Here is a 16504-nt window from a genome sequence, read left to right on the forward strand (position 1 = left end):
TTATGAACAATGAAGTCAATGAATAAGGATGAACCAGTTCTTACTTCTTAACTATATTCACCAACAATTATAACTGTCATATTATTACATATTAAATATAAACCTATTCTAGATTTATTTACTTATTTTAAAGCGATTTACTGAATCATCATTGAATAATTGCATTCAGACATCTTCACAATCACTGATCAATTATGTTTTGAATTCTAATTAATTAACTGATAATTTTTTACTTATTCTGGATTGAGATGGTATATTAACTGAATGAAACAGGAAAATATGATTACAGATAATAATAATAAATACCTAGTATAAAAATTGTTATTTGAATTAAAAATGAATAGAAATTATTTAAAAACGAAGAGTTAAAACACAATTTGTTCCGTAAAAACAGCTGTCTTGATAAAAACATTACTGTCACTGCTATTTCAAATGAAATTCCTGATATAAAAGTTTGTACAGTTTCATTTTTCCATAAAAAACAAACTGTATACATTAACACCAGCTAACAGCGCAACATCAAAACAAATTCATACCCACTAGAGGAAACAAACACATAACATTAAGCCCAATAGAAGCACTTAAAAAGTAATGTGACGGCCCTGGACCTGCCCCCAACGAACTGTCACTCCGAATATTTCTCACCAAAATACCCTGGAATGCAAAATTCCCACCATAATTATCATACGAGTCTTGTAATCCCAGTGAAAAGAGAAAAGAAGCAATACAGAGCGACGTGAGAGAGCTACACAGCCCAAACCTGGCAACAATGTCCCACTGGCAAAACCCATCAGCAGCGTTCAAATAATGCACTCTGATACCCATCAGCACTGACACAAGGGTTATTATCTGCACTAACACCGCGAAACAAACCATGATCAGTGTGTAACTGAAGTATTCTGAGATAACCTGACTTAGACATACCCCGTCTGTGCAGACGCGGGATAGCCCCTGAGTTGTGATGCTGTCTAGGTTGCGGTGGTATACCCAGCGGGGGAGCGCTAGTGCGCTGATGCAGAGTGAGATTGAGGCGACGTTGAGGATGGAAGTGATACTGAGGCGAGCTAGCAGGTACCCCATGCTGTTGTTAGAGTATCTTGTTCATTATTTTCGTACCTAAAGATGAAGTTACTTGTAAAGATGAAGTAGTTTTGGTGAGCCGGGCGGTGACCTTATGATTATAGATCTGGTTACTGGGAGGGAGCCGGAAGGTAGACCTAAGTTTGTTCGGGAACGTGACTGGTAACAACAGATATACAATCGGCTTACAGCACTGACCAATCAAGACTCAGAATCAGTTTCCATGCTCACCTCCTCATCAGTATACAGATCTTTATAAATCTCACATTTATTTTAGGTGATTACAGGTGACAATCATGCTTTGTAAACCCAAAAATACCCAGTTTTAGCCTCATAGGACATGATTTTTACTGATCATCAACGACAAGATTTTGAATTTAGAACACAATCTTAGGCTTCACCACACATAATATTTTGAAAACGTTGCCGTTGTTAAAAACAAGCAGTTCTTTAAATTTTGCAGAAGTATGTTCTAATTCGACATTTTTTTCCAAAATTTGGTGGCACTTAGACAGTTAGACACTGCCGAAAATAGTAACAATTGTTTGCTTTCTTTTACTCGTCTTTGACAATTCTGCGTGTACCAGACAGATTGTTGATAGTCTCCAGGGAAATATACTGTTAACTGTTCTAAACGATATAATGAAATTAGATGATATAAACCCAGGTACAACATGGTTCTAAGAAATAATGAGCGAATTGTGTAGTGTACTATGATGAAAGCTATAATTAAATTTACAATCTTACATTTAAATTTACAATCTGAATACTTTCCAACTGACAAAATGAATCAGTGAGAATATGATTAATATTATCATGAGAAAAACCATAAGTTGAAAATTCAAAATATTACCAACTTCAAATTATTCAAATTATTAAAAAACGAAATACATCGGAAATGTAGAAACAAAATTGACCAAATATTAAATAATTGTATCTCTCAAGTGTTTAATAATTGAAAATTTATAGTTATGACTATGTACAATTCATTAAACTTATAAATACCAGTAAAAATGTGTCCATAAAATTATGAATAAAGCAAGACAGTATCGGATGTCTCTAACAGCTAGGAAATAAACTTGGTCCTATTTTTTGAGCCAATCAAATAAATGTGCTTGTAAAACTTCAGTAGTCCATTTACATCAATTTTCTCAATCACGAGAACATTATTACCTGTTCTGCTAATACCGTGCAATATTTCTGACGAAAATGAGTCTACTGTCTGAGTTGAGAGGGTTGGGTGTGATACTGTTAGAGACGATCTGTTGTCGGACAATGTTGGGCAGCTCTCTGAAGTATCAGAGCTGCTATTATAAAACTTTTCTATCTGATCCCGAAAGTTAACCATTCTTTTTCTGAGGATTAAGTTTGGTTTCATGGCCACGAGCGCTGTGGCAACTTTCTGCAAATTTACTCCGGAGGGATGTTTCTGAAAATGTTTAACCATTTGGTTTAAAACTTTGATTATAACTCATTAAACGGTCGATCAAAGGATTTTTATGACACGTACTAAAAAACGAGATACATGAACTGAGAAAATTAATATCGTGATATATTTATAGAGCTATCAAAACAAGTTTATATCAAGAAATTACCTTCATAGAAGCCTTAAACAAGAAATCATCATTGCAATCGAATATAGTTGAAAAGAGCCCATTTGTCCCTTCCCTAGAGTTGAGATAGGATGTCACAGAAACAGAGCACGGTACATTCCTGGGAAGGAGGACCACAGGTATTCTTGATGAGAATACTTGGCGAGTAGCTTCAATGTCCGTCTGAAAACAGAATTTTATGTGGTGAGTGGTCCACAATCCACATGATGTTGAGGTAAGACTTGAGTTGTTCGAGACAAAATGGTTGCAAATCAAATACAAGTAATTATAGGAAATAAACTTACCTTGAAATTCCAGGAAGAAATAATCTGCCGACCATTAAAACCGTCACTAGCACAAACCACCCTCTTGACATTCCTCTGAAACTTCCTGTTTAGCTGCAGAGCCACTGCAACATTAGTCAGCGGGCCAAGACAGACAACTGTTACTTTGTGAGGAAACTTCTCGCAAATATGAGCCAGGCAGTGTGCAGGAGCCGCTATTCCTGAAGATGTCCTTCGTACCACGGGAATGTCAAACCGTCCTATCATGGACAAAATTCTCAGAGTCTCATTGTACGCTTTGGTCAGGGAAACGTCCTCGTTTCCAGTGAGAGTCACACAAAGCACGGAGGAGTATTCGAGGAGGAATAGGATCGGTTGAAGGTCTAAGGAAGTGGTGTTGCAGTCGATTATTATGTATCCGTGTTTCTGGGAGGACATCACTCCTTAATAAAACAGTCGGTTAGCGATTTTACAACAGATCTTTTAAGTTATTCGGTAACTTTAAAGGTAAGTAAGGAGCTTATTTTGATAAAGTCAGTAAAGATAAAATAAAAAACAATCTGATTACAAAGTTAAAACTGAATACAAAACAAAACAACATGAAACCAAAATAAAGATCAACAGCAGAAAAATACCGATAAAGAAATAAAAAACCCTGCCCAAATTTTAAGAAAAATCATAAGAAAAAGCTAAGTACAAAAGAATCATTATCACCAACATAATCTAATATCTCGCTCAATTTCAGATCGATTCGAGAGTGACCCCTAGTAACTCCACACAATCTAGACCATGGTACGGATTCACCTCTTCTAGCTATAAACCAGTACAATGAGGCCCTCCCACTGTCAATAAACATGGGTTCTTCTCTCTGAGGGTTGATGGTGATCATAACCCCAGCGGTAGCGATGTGACATGCTGAGATAGTGCTACTGCACACACATTCGTCCATGTCTGGGGGGCAGCCACACACTTCCGTTGAGTTGGTGTATTTGAAGAGTTTGAGAGGCATTGAAACAGTGAACTCACGGTAATCCATCTCCAGCAAGTTCTGAAAATGGTGTATTACTTTTATAACGCCATATTCTTACACAACAAAACTTAGAAGAGAAAGTGTCACATTATCCAATACACACCCACACACACACACACACGCTCCATAAGAATCCATAAGAATCAGATGTAAGCTGTAAAAGATTTCACATGAACTAACCTGCGTATAAAAACATGTCCTGACACCCGTGTACTTTTCAGTTGCGTTCTCCTCTGGTGAGTCTGTCTTGACAAAGTATGTAAAAGGTTTGACTGTCATGTTAGGTAAGAAGTTTGGTAACGTACTCTTTGTGAGATGATGCAGACACGGGGAGACAAAGTTAGTAAGGAAGGAGTGGGGAAGGTATTTGTATTGGATTAGTTTTAAAGTTTGGTCTACAGAGGGTTGATCTAGATCTGTCTGGTGCTCCAACCACGTAATCAGAGCTAGTACTTGTGCTGGCACTGAGAACGTTGAGCGCTCTCCTGAGATAACCTGCCAACAAAATTAAGAAAAGTTAGAATTTGAGTTCATTTTGTATTCAGAATGTGGCATCATATTAGTTTTTTTTTAAAATAATAGTACTTTACCTATTGTCATTTGGGCAGATTACTATTCTAGTATAGCAAGTAGAATTTTCAGTAGAGTAACTTTAAATAGCATACACAACTCGAACTCAGGGTTCATTGAAATTCTCACACTTTCCCTACCTTCAATACGAATTGAATGTCTGCAGATGTCCATAACTCGTCTTTATACACTTTCCATAGATAAGAATATCGGGATAGGACCTGGTTAGAAGTTAAAATCTTAATTTGATATTTAGGTTTCTGTTTCTTAACATGATGAACATTAAACTGCATTGAATCATAGCATTAAATTGCACTGAAATGGGTTTAAAGGCTTGGCAATCACAACTATCTAAGCTATTTAAGTAAAGTTAGATGGAATTCATTATGCCAACCTTAGCACATCGATCAAGAAGCAATTTGCTTGGCAAAGTTCGACCCAATTCTAAATATTGATGAATAGTGTCCATGGAGACATTCATAATATCGACACAGATTTCCTGAAACGGAGTCATTATAATATAATCAAATTATGATCACACTTCACGAATAGTGTCAATTTGAATTAACAATAACCAATATACTTTATGACAACATGCTCATAAAACTGCGAAGGTAGACATAGTCAGACTTGTAAGAAACTGAGCAAAGATTAATGAGGTCTAATGCTTCTTGTGGGCCAAAAGGAAAGGAAGCTGAAGTTGGTCAACTGTCAACTACATTCGACTAATCTTAAATGTAGGTGTTAGTAACAATAGCAGGTTATAAGATAGCACCCATAGAGTCTGATCAATTTGAAATCAAAGATAAATCACAGGCTTGCTCACTATCACACCTCTAGAGTCTCACTTCGCACTTTACACGCTATTTCTAGGAATTCTAGTGCATTTCTTGGTCGCACTGAGTCCCCTAATGTTGTAGCACATCTAATGAAAAAGTATTACATACAAAGTAAGTATACACTATACATGCAAAAAATATACAACATGAATGAGTTAGGATAAACATTCTGACTAATGAAAGATAAAACGTATAAAACAGTACACTTTTTAAAGTGGCTATTAATATTTTTAACTTTATGATATCTCAAAAATTGGGTAGCTGTAAAACAAATTGTGATTTAATTCACACAATTTTAACTTCATTAAGCTTAAAACCTTTTCTCAATCCAGGGTACACCATACTCAACACTGAGCATCAGCAAAAATTGAATGTTAGCACTGTCTAGGTTGATTGTTCCTGAAAAATAATTCATCCATTTTAACATGGGTAAATTACAAATAAAAACTAGACATCACTGCAAACAATATACATACATATTCATTTCATAACAACTGATACAACCGAGGTCAGTCCTGGAGTTTCACTTTTAGACGTGTCTTATTACTTTTTGTGCCATAAATATGAAATTTAAAACCAGACTTGCTTTAAATATAATGATACATATTTGATTTTATTACCATCATAGAGAGATCTAAGGAAAGACTTCATCTCCCTGCTGAAGTCATAATTTTCCAAAACAATTGTATTGTGGTGATCTTCTCCATTTTTGAAAGCAGCAGCAAACTTTGGACTCTAAAAGCACACAAGTATTTGATCAATATGGATGGGGTTATACCTTAGGAGATTCGAGAGATGTTCAGCATTAAAAACCTACCTACTTTCACAAGTAATTTCAGTTTAACACACGTTATTCTTATTTTTATCATTAAATTGATTCGGTACTTCCCTACATTTGCAATTGTGAACTGTTTTAAAGTCTTTGTTATACTGATTTTTTCATACTGTTTTTTTTTATAGTTTATGAACAAATTTACCTGAGCAAGAATTATCTTGTGGAGATAAAGAGGTTCATCATTTATGACCATAGTGATGTCGCTAAATGTAGGATTATTGAAGAAAAGATGAACCAGAGACGACACATCCATGGGCTTCCTTCAACTTCCAACTGTTCTATGTTCCATTAATCCCCTTCAAATTGGGAAACATCATTATTTTGTGTGATTATTGACTTGTCAAAAAAGGTCAGCACTTATGAGTAATTGTATTGTGCAAGTGATTTCAATCGGGTGTAATAAAAATAGAGTCTAAAAATCAATATTCTACAGTATTTGAGTGATCACCTTGAAGGGGGGGGGGGGGGGGGGGGGGCAGGGGGGGGGTCTTTATGAAATTTCTCTCGAAATTGATTTTATAATTGTTTCTGATAGAGGGGATCTAATTTTGGAAGAGACTGTACTTAGTGTCATGTCAGTATTTTGAAGTAGGCCTTTAAAATTTTGTATTTGATTTTGAAAATCTTGGAAAAGGGCTGTTAATTTTCAAGTAAAATAAATGAGCTTTAACAGAGGAAAACATTTTTAGAGCATGAACAATTTGAACATAAAATATTGATACCCTGATTGACTGCAAACCCTGATATACTGCGGCTTTTCTCTTTCTCCAAAAAATTGCAGTAAATCAGGGTATTATTATCAAACATGTCTATCTTACAAATGTCAACAATCCTAAAATAATTTAGAACCTAAACGTGATCCTTTGTAAGATTATATGTCCCAAAAGTCAAATTGACTTGTACTCAAGTATAAAATCGAACAATTTACTCCAATAACCACGGTCACTAGCAAGTAAATCAGGGTATTACTGTATGAGGAAAAGAGTAGTGTGGAGCACATTTGAGAGGACTCTCTTTGACTTGCGCATTTTCAATCCCAAATCGCCAACATATCAAGGAAAGACCATGCAACAGCTCTACACTCTGCACGAGAATGAGATAAAGAACCAGTACATGAACCGAGTGCTACAATTGGAGAAAGGGTAATTTGTCCCCCTTGTATTTACCACTACAGGAGGAATGGCACCTGAGGCCAAGCGTTTCATAAGGAGACTTGCTGTGTTAGTAAAGTAAAGTAAATTCAAAATTATGACATAACATCATCACACATGTCTACAAAGGATCAAATCATTATATATATGGAAAAATATAAATATCTTACCACCAAAATTGATAAATTATTAACTATAGCCAACGTCCTTGCGGTGCCGAGCTGATGTAAAACTCTTCTGTCTCTTGTTAATATTTTAGTTGTACTGTGCATAAAAGTGTGTAGTACCAAGTGTGTAGTGGTTTGATTATTGAAATAAATTTTCGTGCACATACAGAATGAATGGTTAATAATTTAATATATAATATATGTAGACCAAGGTCTGTGCACGGGATGCTTCCTGGAAGAATCCAGTTCTTTTAGCGGGGCACCCTACCTAAAGCCAAATTGAGATATAATAATCATATTCCTAGAGAAATAATCAGAAATCGTATACCAATCAAATAATATGATATATAGGAGTAGTAACCATATTTACTATGCAAAATGCCCCAACCACATAGTGTAAATTTATGTAGAATTCAAATTCCATATCATCATTAAACCTCAATAGTCAATATAATAGCCCAAGCAAAATTAAATAACTTCTTATATACCTTACTGTCATACTACAAATTAATTAAACATTTGAAATCTGTTAACCAGAGAATAAATTTCTAAACCTAATGCAAGTGAAATAATTTAGATGCAATAATGAATGCCTAATGTGAGTATCATCTGTCAATGTCCTTGTAAAAAAGTCTGTAAAAGAGATATGAGTAACTAATATAGAAGAAAAAACAGGAAGTTGTCGTCTGTTGAAAAATAAATAAAATATCTAGAATATAAATTAGAATATAAAACAACATTCAGTCAAAGTGTCGTCAATAAACTGTACAATTATCAAATGTTAAAACTGGGTGATACAGTCACCAAAAATAAATACTAAGTATAATAAGTAAATAAATTAAATGTGGTCTATAAAACTACCACTAGGTATAATAGGTCAATAAATTAAAAGTGGTTTATAAAACTACCACTGTGCGAACCCTTTCTCCAGTTAAAACATGTCAGTCATGTGCAAAATCAATCAAAATGGTAAGGTGGTAAAAAAGGGAAAATCCTTTCGATACATCAATTATATATGCCTCAGATTTAAAAGAATTAGAAGATACTTAGTTATCGTCGACTATGATTGCAGTGTAAAATTTGTCATATGACAATGTATATTTAATATTAATGTAATGTATATTATTTATTATGACGACGTGATATTTATAATGCAGAATTAAAAGCTGCTTTCGATATGACTGGTGGTGGGCTCTCTCCGGCGGGACTAAGGTTTTTTTTTTACATATTTGATAGATTTACAGATCTGGCTTGACAAAAATTTTCAGAAAAAATCATGTTCGCGGGAAGCAAAAATCCGATGAGTTTTTTAGGGGGGAGGGGTAGGGGGTTGAGGGGGGTTGGGAAGGGTTGTCACATGACGAGAAATTTTTTGCAAAAATTAAACAATCTTTATTTGTTGATATTATTCACCCCTGTTGCATAGAATGGTGGGTCTGCACTTGAGAAGAGTGAGTCTGGCCGCTAGAATGGTGGGTCTGCAATCTAGAAGTGGGTCTGGCAACCAGAATGGTGGGTCTGCAATCTAGAAGTGGGTCTGGCAACCAGAATGATGGGTCTCTACCCTTAAAGAGTGGTCTGTTAACCAGAATTGTGGGTCTACACCCTTGAAGAGTGGGTCTGACAACCAGAATGGTGGGTCTGCACTTGAGAAGAGTGGTTCTTTCGGCTGGAATGGTGGGTCTGCAATCTAGAAGTTGGTCTAGCAACCGAAATTGTGGATCTGGATACGAGAATAATGAGTCTTCACTCTCTAGAAGAGTGGGTCCGGCAACCAGAGTGGTGGGTCTGCACTTGAGAAGCGTGGGTCTGGCCGCTAAATGGTGAGTCTGCACCCTTTAAGAGTGGGTCTGACAACCAGAGTGGTGGGTCTGGACTTGAGAAGAGTGGGTCTGGCAGCTGGAATGGTGGGTCTGCAATCTAGAAGTTGGTCTGGCAACCAGAATGGTGGGTGTACATACACCCTTGAAGAGTGGGTCTGACAACCCGAGTGGTGGGTCTGGACTTGAGAAGAGTGGGTCTGGCAGCTGGAATGGTGGGTCTGCAATCTAGAAGTGGGTCCGGCAACCAGACTGGTGGGTGTACGTACACCCTTGAAGAGTGGGTCTGACAACCAGAGTGGTGGGTCTGTACCCTTGAAGAGTGGGTCTGACAACCAGGGTGGTGGGTCTACACTTGAGAAGAGTTGGTCTGGCAGCTAGAATGGTGGGTCTGCGATCTAAAAGTGGGTCTTGCAACCAGAATGGTGGGTTTGCTTTCTTGAAGAGTGGGTCTGACAACCCGAGTGGTGGGTCTGGACTTGAGAAGAGTGGGTCTGGCAGCTGGAATGGTGGGTCTGCAATCTAGAAGTGGGTCCGGCAACCAGACTGGTGGGTGTACGTACACCCTTGAAGAGTGGGTCTGACAACCAGAGTGGTGGGTCTGCACTTGAGAAGAGTGGGTCTGGCAGCTAGAATGGTGGGTCTGCAATCTAGAAGTGGGTCTGGCAGTTAGAATGGTGGGTCTGCAATCTAGACGTGGGTTTGGCAACATGAATGGTGGGTCTGCACCCTTCAGGCTTAAAGAGTGGGTCTGACAACCAGTGGTAGATCTGCACTTGAGAAGTGTGGGTCTGGCAGCTGGAATGGTGGGTCTGCAATCTAGAAGTTGGTCTGGCAACTAGAATGGTGGGTCTGCACCCTTCAGGCTTCAAGAGTGGGTCTGACAACCAGAGTGGTAGATCTGCACTTGAGAAGAGTGGGTCTGGCAGCTGGAATGGTGGGTCTGCAATCTAGAAGTTGGTCTGGCAACCAGAATTGTGGGTGTACGTACACCCTTGAAGAGTGGGTCTGACAACCCGAGTGGTGGGTCTGGACTTGAGAAGAGTGGGTCTGGCAGCTGGAATGGTGGGTCTGCAATCTAGAAGTTGGTCTGGCAACCAGAATGGTGGGTGTACGTACACCCTTGAAGAGTGGGTCTGACAACCAGAGTGGTGGGTCTGCACCCTTGAAGAGTGGGTATGACAACCAGGGTGGTGGGTCTACACTTGAGAAGAGTGGGTCTGGCAGCTAGAATGGTGGGTCTGCAATCTAGAAGTGGGTCTGGCAGTTAGAATGGTGGGTCTGCAATCTAGACGTGGGTCTGGCAACATTAATGGTGGGTCTGCACCCTTCAGGCTTAAAGAGTGGGTCTGACAACCAGTGGTAGATCTGCACTTGAGAAGTGTGGGTCTGGCAGCTGGAATGGTGGGTCTGCAATCTAGAAGTTGGTCTGGCAACTAGAATGGTGGGTCTGCACCCTTCAGGCTTCAAGAGTGGGTCTGACAACCAGAGTGGTAGATCTGCACTTGAGAAGAGTGGGTCTGGCAGCTGGAATGGTGGGTCTGCAATCTAGAAGTTGGTCTGGCAACCAGAATGGTGGGTGTACGTACACCCTTGAAGAGTGGGTCTGACAACCCGAGTGGTGGGTCTGGACTTGAGAAGAGTGGGTCTGGCAGCTGGAATGGTGGGTCTGCAATCTAGAAGTTGGTCTGGCAACCAGAATGGTGGGTGTACGTACACCCTTGAAGAGTGGGTCTGACAACCAGAGTGGTGGGTCTGGACTTGAGAAGAGTGGGTCTGGCAGCTGGAATGGTGGGTCTGCAATCTAGAAGTTGGTCTGGCAACCAGAATGGTGGGTGTACGTACACCCTTGAAGAGTGAGTCTGACAACCCGAGTGGTGGGTCTACACTTGAGAAGAGTTAGTCTGGCGGCTAGAATGGTAGGTCTGCGATCTAAAAGTGGGTCTTGCAGCCAGAATGGTGGATCTGCACTTGAGAAGAGTGGGTCTGTCAGCTGGAATGGTGGGTCTGCAATCTATAAGTGAGTCTTGCAGCTAGAATAGTGGGTCTGAAATCTAGAAGTGGGTCTTGCAACATGAATGTGGGTCTGCACCCTTAAAGAGTGGGTCTGGCAATCAGAATGGTACGTCTACACTCTAGAAGAGGTGGATTTTCGCCCTAGAAGGGTGAGTCTGGAAACCAGAAAGGTGGGTCTACAATCTGGAATAGTGGGTCTGGCAACCAGAATTGCGGGTCTGCATTCTAAAATAGTAGATCTTCACTCTAGAAGAGTGGGCCTGGCAACCAGAATGGTAAGTCTACACTCTGTCAACCAGATTTGGGGGTCTATAAACTAGAATATAGGAGATATGGCTACCAGAATTGTGGGTTTGGACAACCCGAATGGTGGGTCTTCACTCTAGAATAATAGGTCTGGTGGGTCTACACTTTAGAAGAGTGGGTCTGGCAACTATAATGGTGTGTCTGCAATCTATAAGAGTGGGTCTGGCAACCAGAATAGTGGGTCTGCAATCAAGGGAATCAAGATGAGTGAGTCTGGCAATCAGAATGGTGGGTCTGCACCTTAGGGTAGTGGGTCTGGAAACAAGAATGGTGGGTCAGAATTCTTGAATAGTGGGTCTTCACTCTAGCTAAGAGTGGGTCTGGCAACAAGAATGGTGGGTAAGAATTCTAGAATAGTGGGTCTTCACTCTAGAAGAGTGGGTCTGGCAACCAGAATGGTAAGTCTACACTCTGTCAAGTGTCAACCAGAATTGGGGGTCTAAACTAAAATATAGGATATATGGCAACCAGAATTGTGCGTCTGGAGTCTAGAGTCTAGAATAGTGGGTCCGGCAACCCGAAAGGTGGGTCTTCACTCAAGAATAGTGGGTCTGGCAATCGGAATGGTGCGTCTACACTCTAGAAGAGTGGGGCTGCCAACCAGAATGGTAGGTCTTCGCCTTAGAAGAGTGGGTCTGGCAGCTAGAATGGTGGGTCTGCATTTTAGAATAGTGGGTCTTGACTCTATACCTACTAGAAGAGTGGGTCTCCTCTCTAGAAGAGTGAATCTGGCAACCAGAATGGTAATTCTTCACTCTGTTGAGTGAAGAACCCTAACCCTAACCCCCCAGCCCCCCAACCCCCCAACTTTATATTATTGTGATGTCTGATTATTACTGCGCCCCCCAGCCCACCAACCTTGTGTTATTGTAATGTCTGATTATTGCTGTCCCACAAATGTCGTCTGGAACACCCTATTTCTCAAAAATTTTCCGAAGGCCAGTGCTGCGCCTGCCTAGCCCTCCAACTTTGTATTATTGTGATGTCTGATTATAATTACTGTCCTACAAATTTCTTTAATGCCAAATGTCGTCTAAAACACATAATTTCTCAAAAATTTTCTGATTGGCTGCGCCCCCCCCCCCCTCCCTAGCCAACCAACTTTATATTATTGTGATGTCTGATTATTACTGCCCTACTAATTTCTTTAATGCCTAATGTCGTCTGAATCACCCTATTTCTCAAAATTTTTCGGGGGGTGCGCCCCCCCCGGCCCTACCCTCCCAACTTTGTATTATTGTGATGTCTGATTATTACTGTCCTACAAATTTCTTTAATGCCAAATGTCGTCTAAAACACATTATTTCTCAAACATTTTCTGGGGGGCTGCGCCCCCCCGGCCCCCCAACTTTATATTATTGTGATGTCTGATTATTACTGTCCCCAAATTTCTTTAATACCAAATGCCATTTTAATCACCCTATTTCTCAAAAATTTTCCTGGGGGTTCGCTCCCCTAGCCTCCTAGCCCACCAACTGTATATTATTCTGATGTATGATTATTACTGTCCTACAAATTTCTTTAATGCCAAATGTCGTCTGAATCACCCTATTTCTCAAAAATTTTCCGGGGGTTGCGCCCCCCAGCCCACCAACCTTGTATTATTTTAATGTCTGATTATTGCTGTCGTACAAATGTCGTCTGGAACACCCTATTTCTCAAAAATTTTCCGAAGGCCAGGGCTGCGCCCCCCTAGCCCCCTAACTTTGTATTATTGTGATGTCTGATTATTACTGTCCTACAAATTTCTTTAATGCCAAATGTCGTCTAAAACACATAATTTCTCAAAAAATTTTTGGGGGGCTGCGCCTTCCCCCCTCCCTAGCCAACCAAAGGAGCTTCGCCCCGGCTACGTGTCGTGTCGGGCTACGTGCCCAGAATCGAAAAAACTTAATCTTTAAATGAATAACGGAACCTTCATTATGAAGTTACGAGATGATAATATAATTGGGAGGCAAAGTGGTTATCGGGCTTGGGGCTCATGATGCGCAAAATTTGGCCGCTGTCGAGTGGGTCTGCCTAAAATTCACAGATCTAGCTATGGGTCTGAGACATTTGTAAAAAAAAAACCTTAGGCGGGACATAGATCTATATAGGGGGTACCCGGGGTACGAGTTAACGAACAGTGTTCGTGTCCTTCCACAACCCCCTGTTACCTGTGTTTCTGTCGGGGTAGCCTAATTCATCCGTTAGAATCGCAGAGTTAGCGGAGCTCATGATATCTCGCGACGTATGCTGCATGAACGGTGCAAGACTTGCGCCGTTTGTTTCAGCATCCAGTTGCGAGTGCTTGCCCATCGAAAACATGATTAGTGATTGTGGATTTTATTGATATTACTGATTATCCATCACATTCAGTATTAACGTTATCCATTATTTATTTATTGACATCCTTCAGTCTCCAAAACGAGGTGTGAAGGTAAATTAACGTTGAGCCTTGTTTTGGCGACTGCTTAATCGATGGGCAAGTAGGTATTTGTTTTTTAGCAGTGTTGAACATCAAAAACAATTATAAAATGTTTATTTTTATCTTATTAGAAAATTAGAAAATTAGAAATTAGAAATTAGAAAGATCATTACAAAATTACATGTGTCAGATCCCAATCAGTTAAATGAAAGTTATACAACCAAACAAAATAAAAACATAATATCTTAAATAAATAATTAAAAGGTTTCAAAATGTGCACGAAATAAGGATACTAAGTCATAGCTTACTTTTAGGAAATCTTTCACGAAATAGATTATAAACAAAATTTCTGGTCTCCAAAATGTAATCTTCATTAAATAATTTACTGAATTGACTATTTGTGAGTAGGTTGTGAAGGTCTGTGCTGTTTCTTTGTCTGATCTCCTTGTAGACAGGACATTCTTTAAGCAAATGGACTTCGTCTTCTTTAATGATGTCACTAAACGGGAGCTCGTTCAGGAGGTCTATGGTGATTCTGTCTGAGCTGCAGCAGAAGTGGCAAGCTCTGTAGAAGATGCTTGAGTTTTTCCAGCCATATCGCCCCGTCTCGATATTAAGTTTGTGGGAGCTTGTCCTCAGCCATGTAGTACATCGGGTTTTCTTGTGATTGGGTAGAGACAGGTATGGTTCTAATCCAAAGCTGCTTTTGACTTCGTTGTAGAATGTAAGCTTTTTGTTTTCAAGTCGAGCTTTTTCCCACTTTTCTTGGAACCAATTTCTCATTCTACTCCGAACGAGTTGGCTGTTCGGCATGGGAGCATTCTTCGAGACAATTGTTCGTTTAATTGCTCCTGGGTCAAATGCGTCGGTCAGCGCTCTTGATGCTCGGAACCAGGTCAGTTCTAGGTTTCTTTGCTCTACAAAAGCATGGCGAACAATCTGTGGTGAGTTTTTTCTGTCAAGGAGGACGAGTCTGTTGTGGAAGTCAAGAAAGAGCTTACTCAATTGTATTCCAAGGGGATATCTTCCTGTGTCTCCCCATATCGGGATATTTGAAGTTCTCTTGTTGACCCCAGTCGTCCATTTTAGCAGCGAGAGATGCAGGCGCTCGATGCTGTCATTCGCTAATTGACTGAGTGTGTCTTTGTCAGACTGTGTTTTCTTCTGGCAGATGTTGCTGAGAATGTTGGTATAGGGGAGCCACACCTGACTACCGTATGAGACGACAGGAAGTATAAGGGCATCGAAGAGTTTGAACACAGCCTCTTTAGAAATTGAGGAGAGATCAACCGTCTTTTTCAGGGAGAAGTATGCTCGAAGTCCTTTGATCCTGAGCTGCTCTTGGTTAAGCTTCATACTGCCACATATTGTGAAATGAGTACCTAGGTAGCAGTAGCTTTTGACCGAGGGGATTACAATACTTCTGCCGTAGGTAAATGTTTTACTCTCGAGTAACTGCCTTCCTGAGGGATTGAAGATGATGACCGCAGTTTTCTTAATGTTAACAATCAATCCCCAGTTAGTGCAAAATATGTGGAGTTGGTCAATCATTAGCTGAAGACTGACCTTGTTAAGGGCTAGCAGGACCAGATCGTCCGCCCAAAGCAGGTGAGTAATCTGTTGGTTGTTGAGTTGGGGACTTTCCACTCCGGGTAGGGCGTTAATCTGGAGGGAGAGTTCGTAGATATAGCATTTGAAGAGTTCTGGGCTCAAGGGGTGGCCCTGTTCCGTTCCTGCATTAACGTCAAAACAAGCTGAGAGCTTTTTAACCATTTTAAGCCTTGCTTTTGAGTTTCTGTACATGTATTGGAGGCAATCAAAAAACCGCCCCTGCATGCCAAGCTTATTTAGTTTGTACAATAGTGCTTCTCTTGATACCGTGTCGAACGCTTTCTGAAAGTCTACAAAACAGCTGTAGATTCTTTTCCGTTGGACTTTTACATATTTTTCAATACAGGTGTTAAGTGTGAAAATATGATCAGAGGTTTGGGCCCCCTTGCAAAATCCTCTCTGGTTCTGTGATTCGGGGCAATGTACAGCTCTGAATTCGAGAAGTCGACTGAGCAAAATATTTGAAAATAACTTGCCCAAATTGCTGCCCACGGCGATTGCTCGATAGTTATCCGGGTCATGTGGACAACCTTTTTTGTGGAGAGGGGTAACGATAGTGGTGTTCCAAGGGTATACACCAAACTTAAGACATTCATTAAAGAGTTTTTGAATGAGTTTCACAACTTCGTCCGTCGATGTTTCAGCTCGTCACTAGCAGCCGGGTTTTCAGCTTGTTCCATGGCGGTTACGTCTTTTGTTAATTGAGTTCCAGTTTCAATTACTTTACAGTCTGTATTGAATTCTTGTTGCTGTAGTTGAGTTGGAACGTTATCCTCTTCTCGTAAGGTATGGTGTT

At 40.0% G+C, this 16504-nt stretch overlaps 2 protein-coding genes across 2 annotated transcripts; both read right to left on the reverse strand.

Annotated features, from left to right (window-relative positions):
* Positions 1-1703: 1703 nt before the first annotated feature.
* LOC134826026 (uncharacterized) lies at positions 1704-3402 on the reverse strand. Its single transcript, XM_063838287.1, has 3 exons — positions 2978-3402; positions 2676-2855; positions 1704-2509 (listed from the first exon to the last, which is right to left on the reverse strand). Exons 1-3 carry the CDS (start codon positions 3392-3394, stop codon positions 2147-2149), a joined length of 960 nt encoding a protein of 319 aa, XP_063694357.1. The 5' UTR covers positions 3395-3402; the 3' UTR covers positions 1704-2146.
* Positions 3403-3517: 115 nt separating this feature from the next.
* On the reverse strand, positions 3518-6535 carry LOC134820318 (uncharacterized). The gene is made up of 8 exons (XM_063830547.1): positions 6373-6535; positions 6016-6130; positions 5713-5794; positions 5391-5481; positions 4951-5055; positions 4697-4777; positions 4167-4481; positions 3518-4004 (listed from the first exon to the last, which is right to left on the reverse strand). The coding sequence occupies exons 1-8, from the start codon at positions 6481-6483 to the stop codon at positions 3633-3635; spliced, it is 1272 nt and encodes a 423-aa protein (XP_063686617.1). The 5' UTR covers positions 6484-6535; the 3' UTR covers positions 3518-3632.
* Between the last annotated feature and the right edge of the window lie 9969 nt (positions 6536-16504).

Source organism: Bolinopsis microptera, chromosome 1 (assembly GCF_026151205.1).
Source record: "Bolinopsis microptera isolate Bmic1 chromosome 1, MBARI_Bmic_1.0, whole genome shotgun sequence".
In the NCBI taxonomy this organism is placed as follows: Eukaryota; Metazoa; Ctenophora; class Tentaculata; order Lobata; family Bolinopsidae; genus Bolinopsis; species Bolinopsis microptera.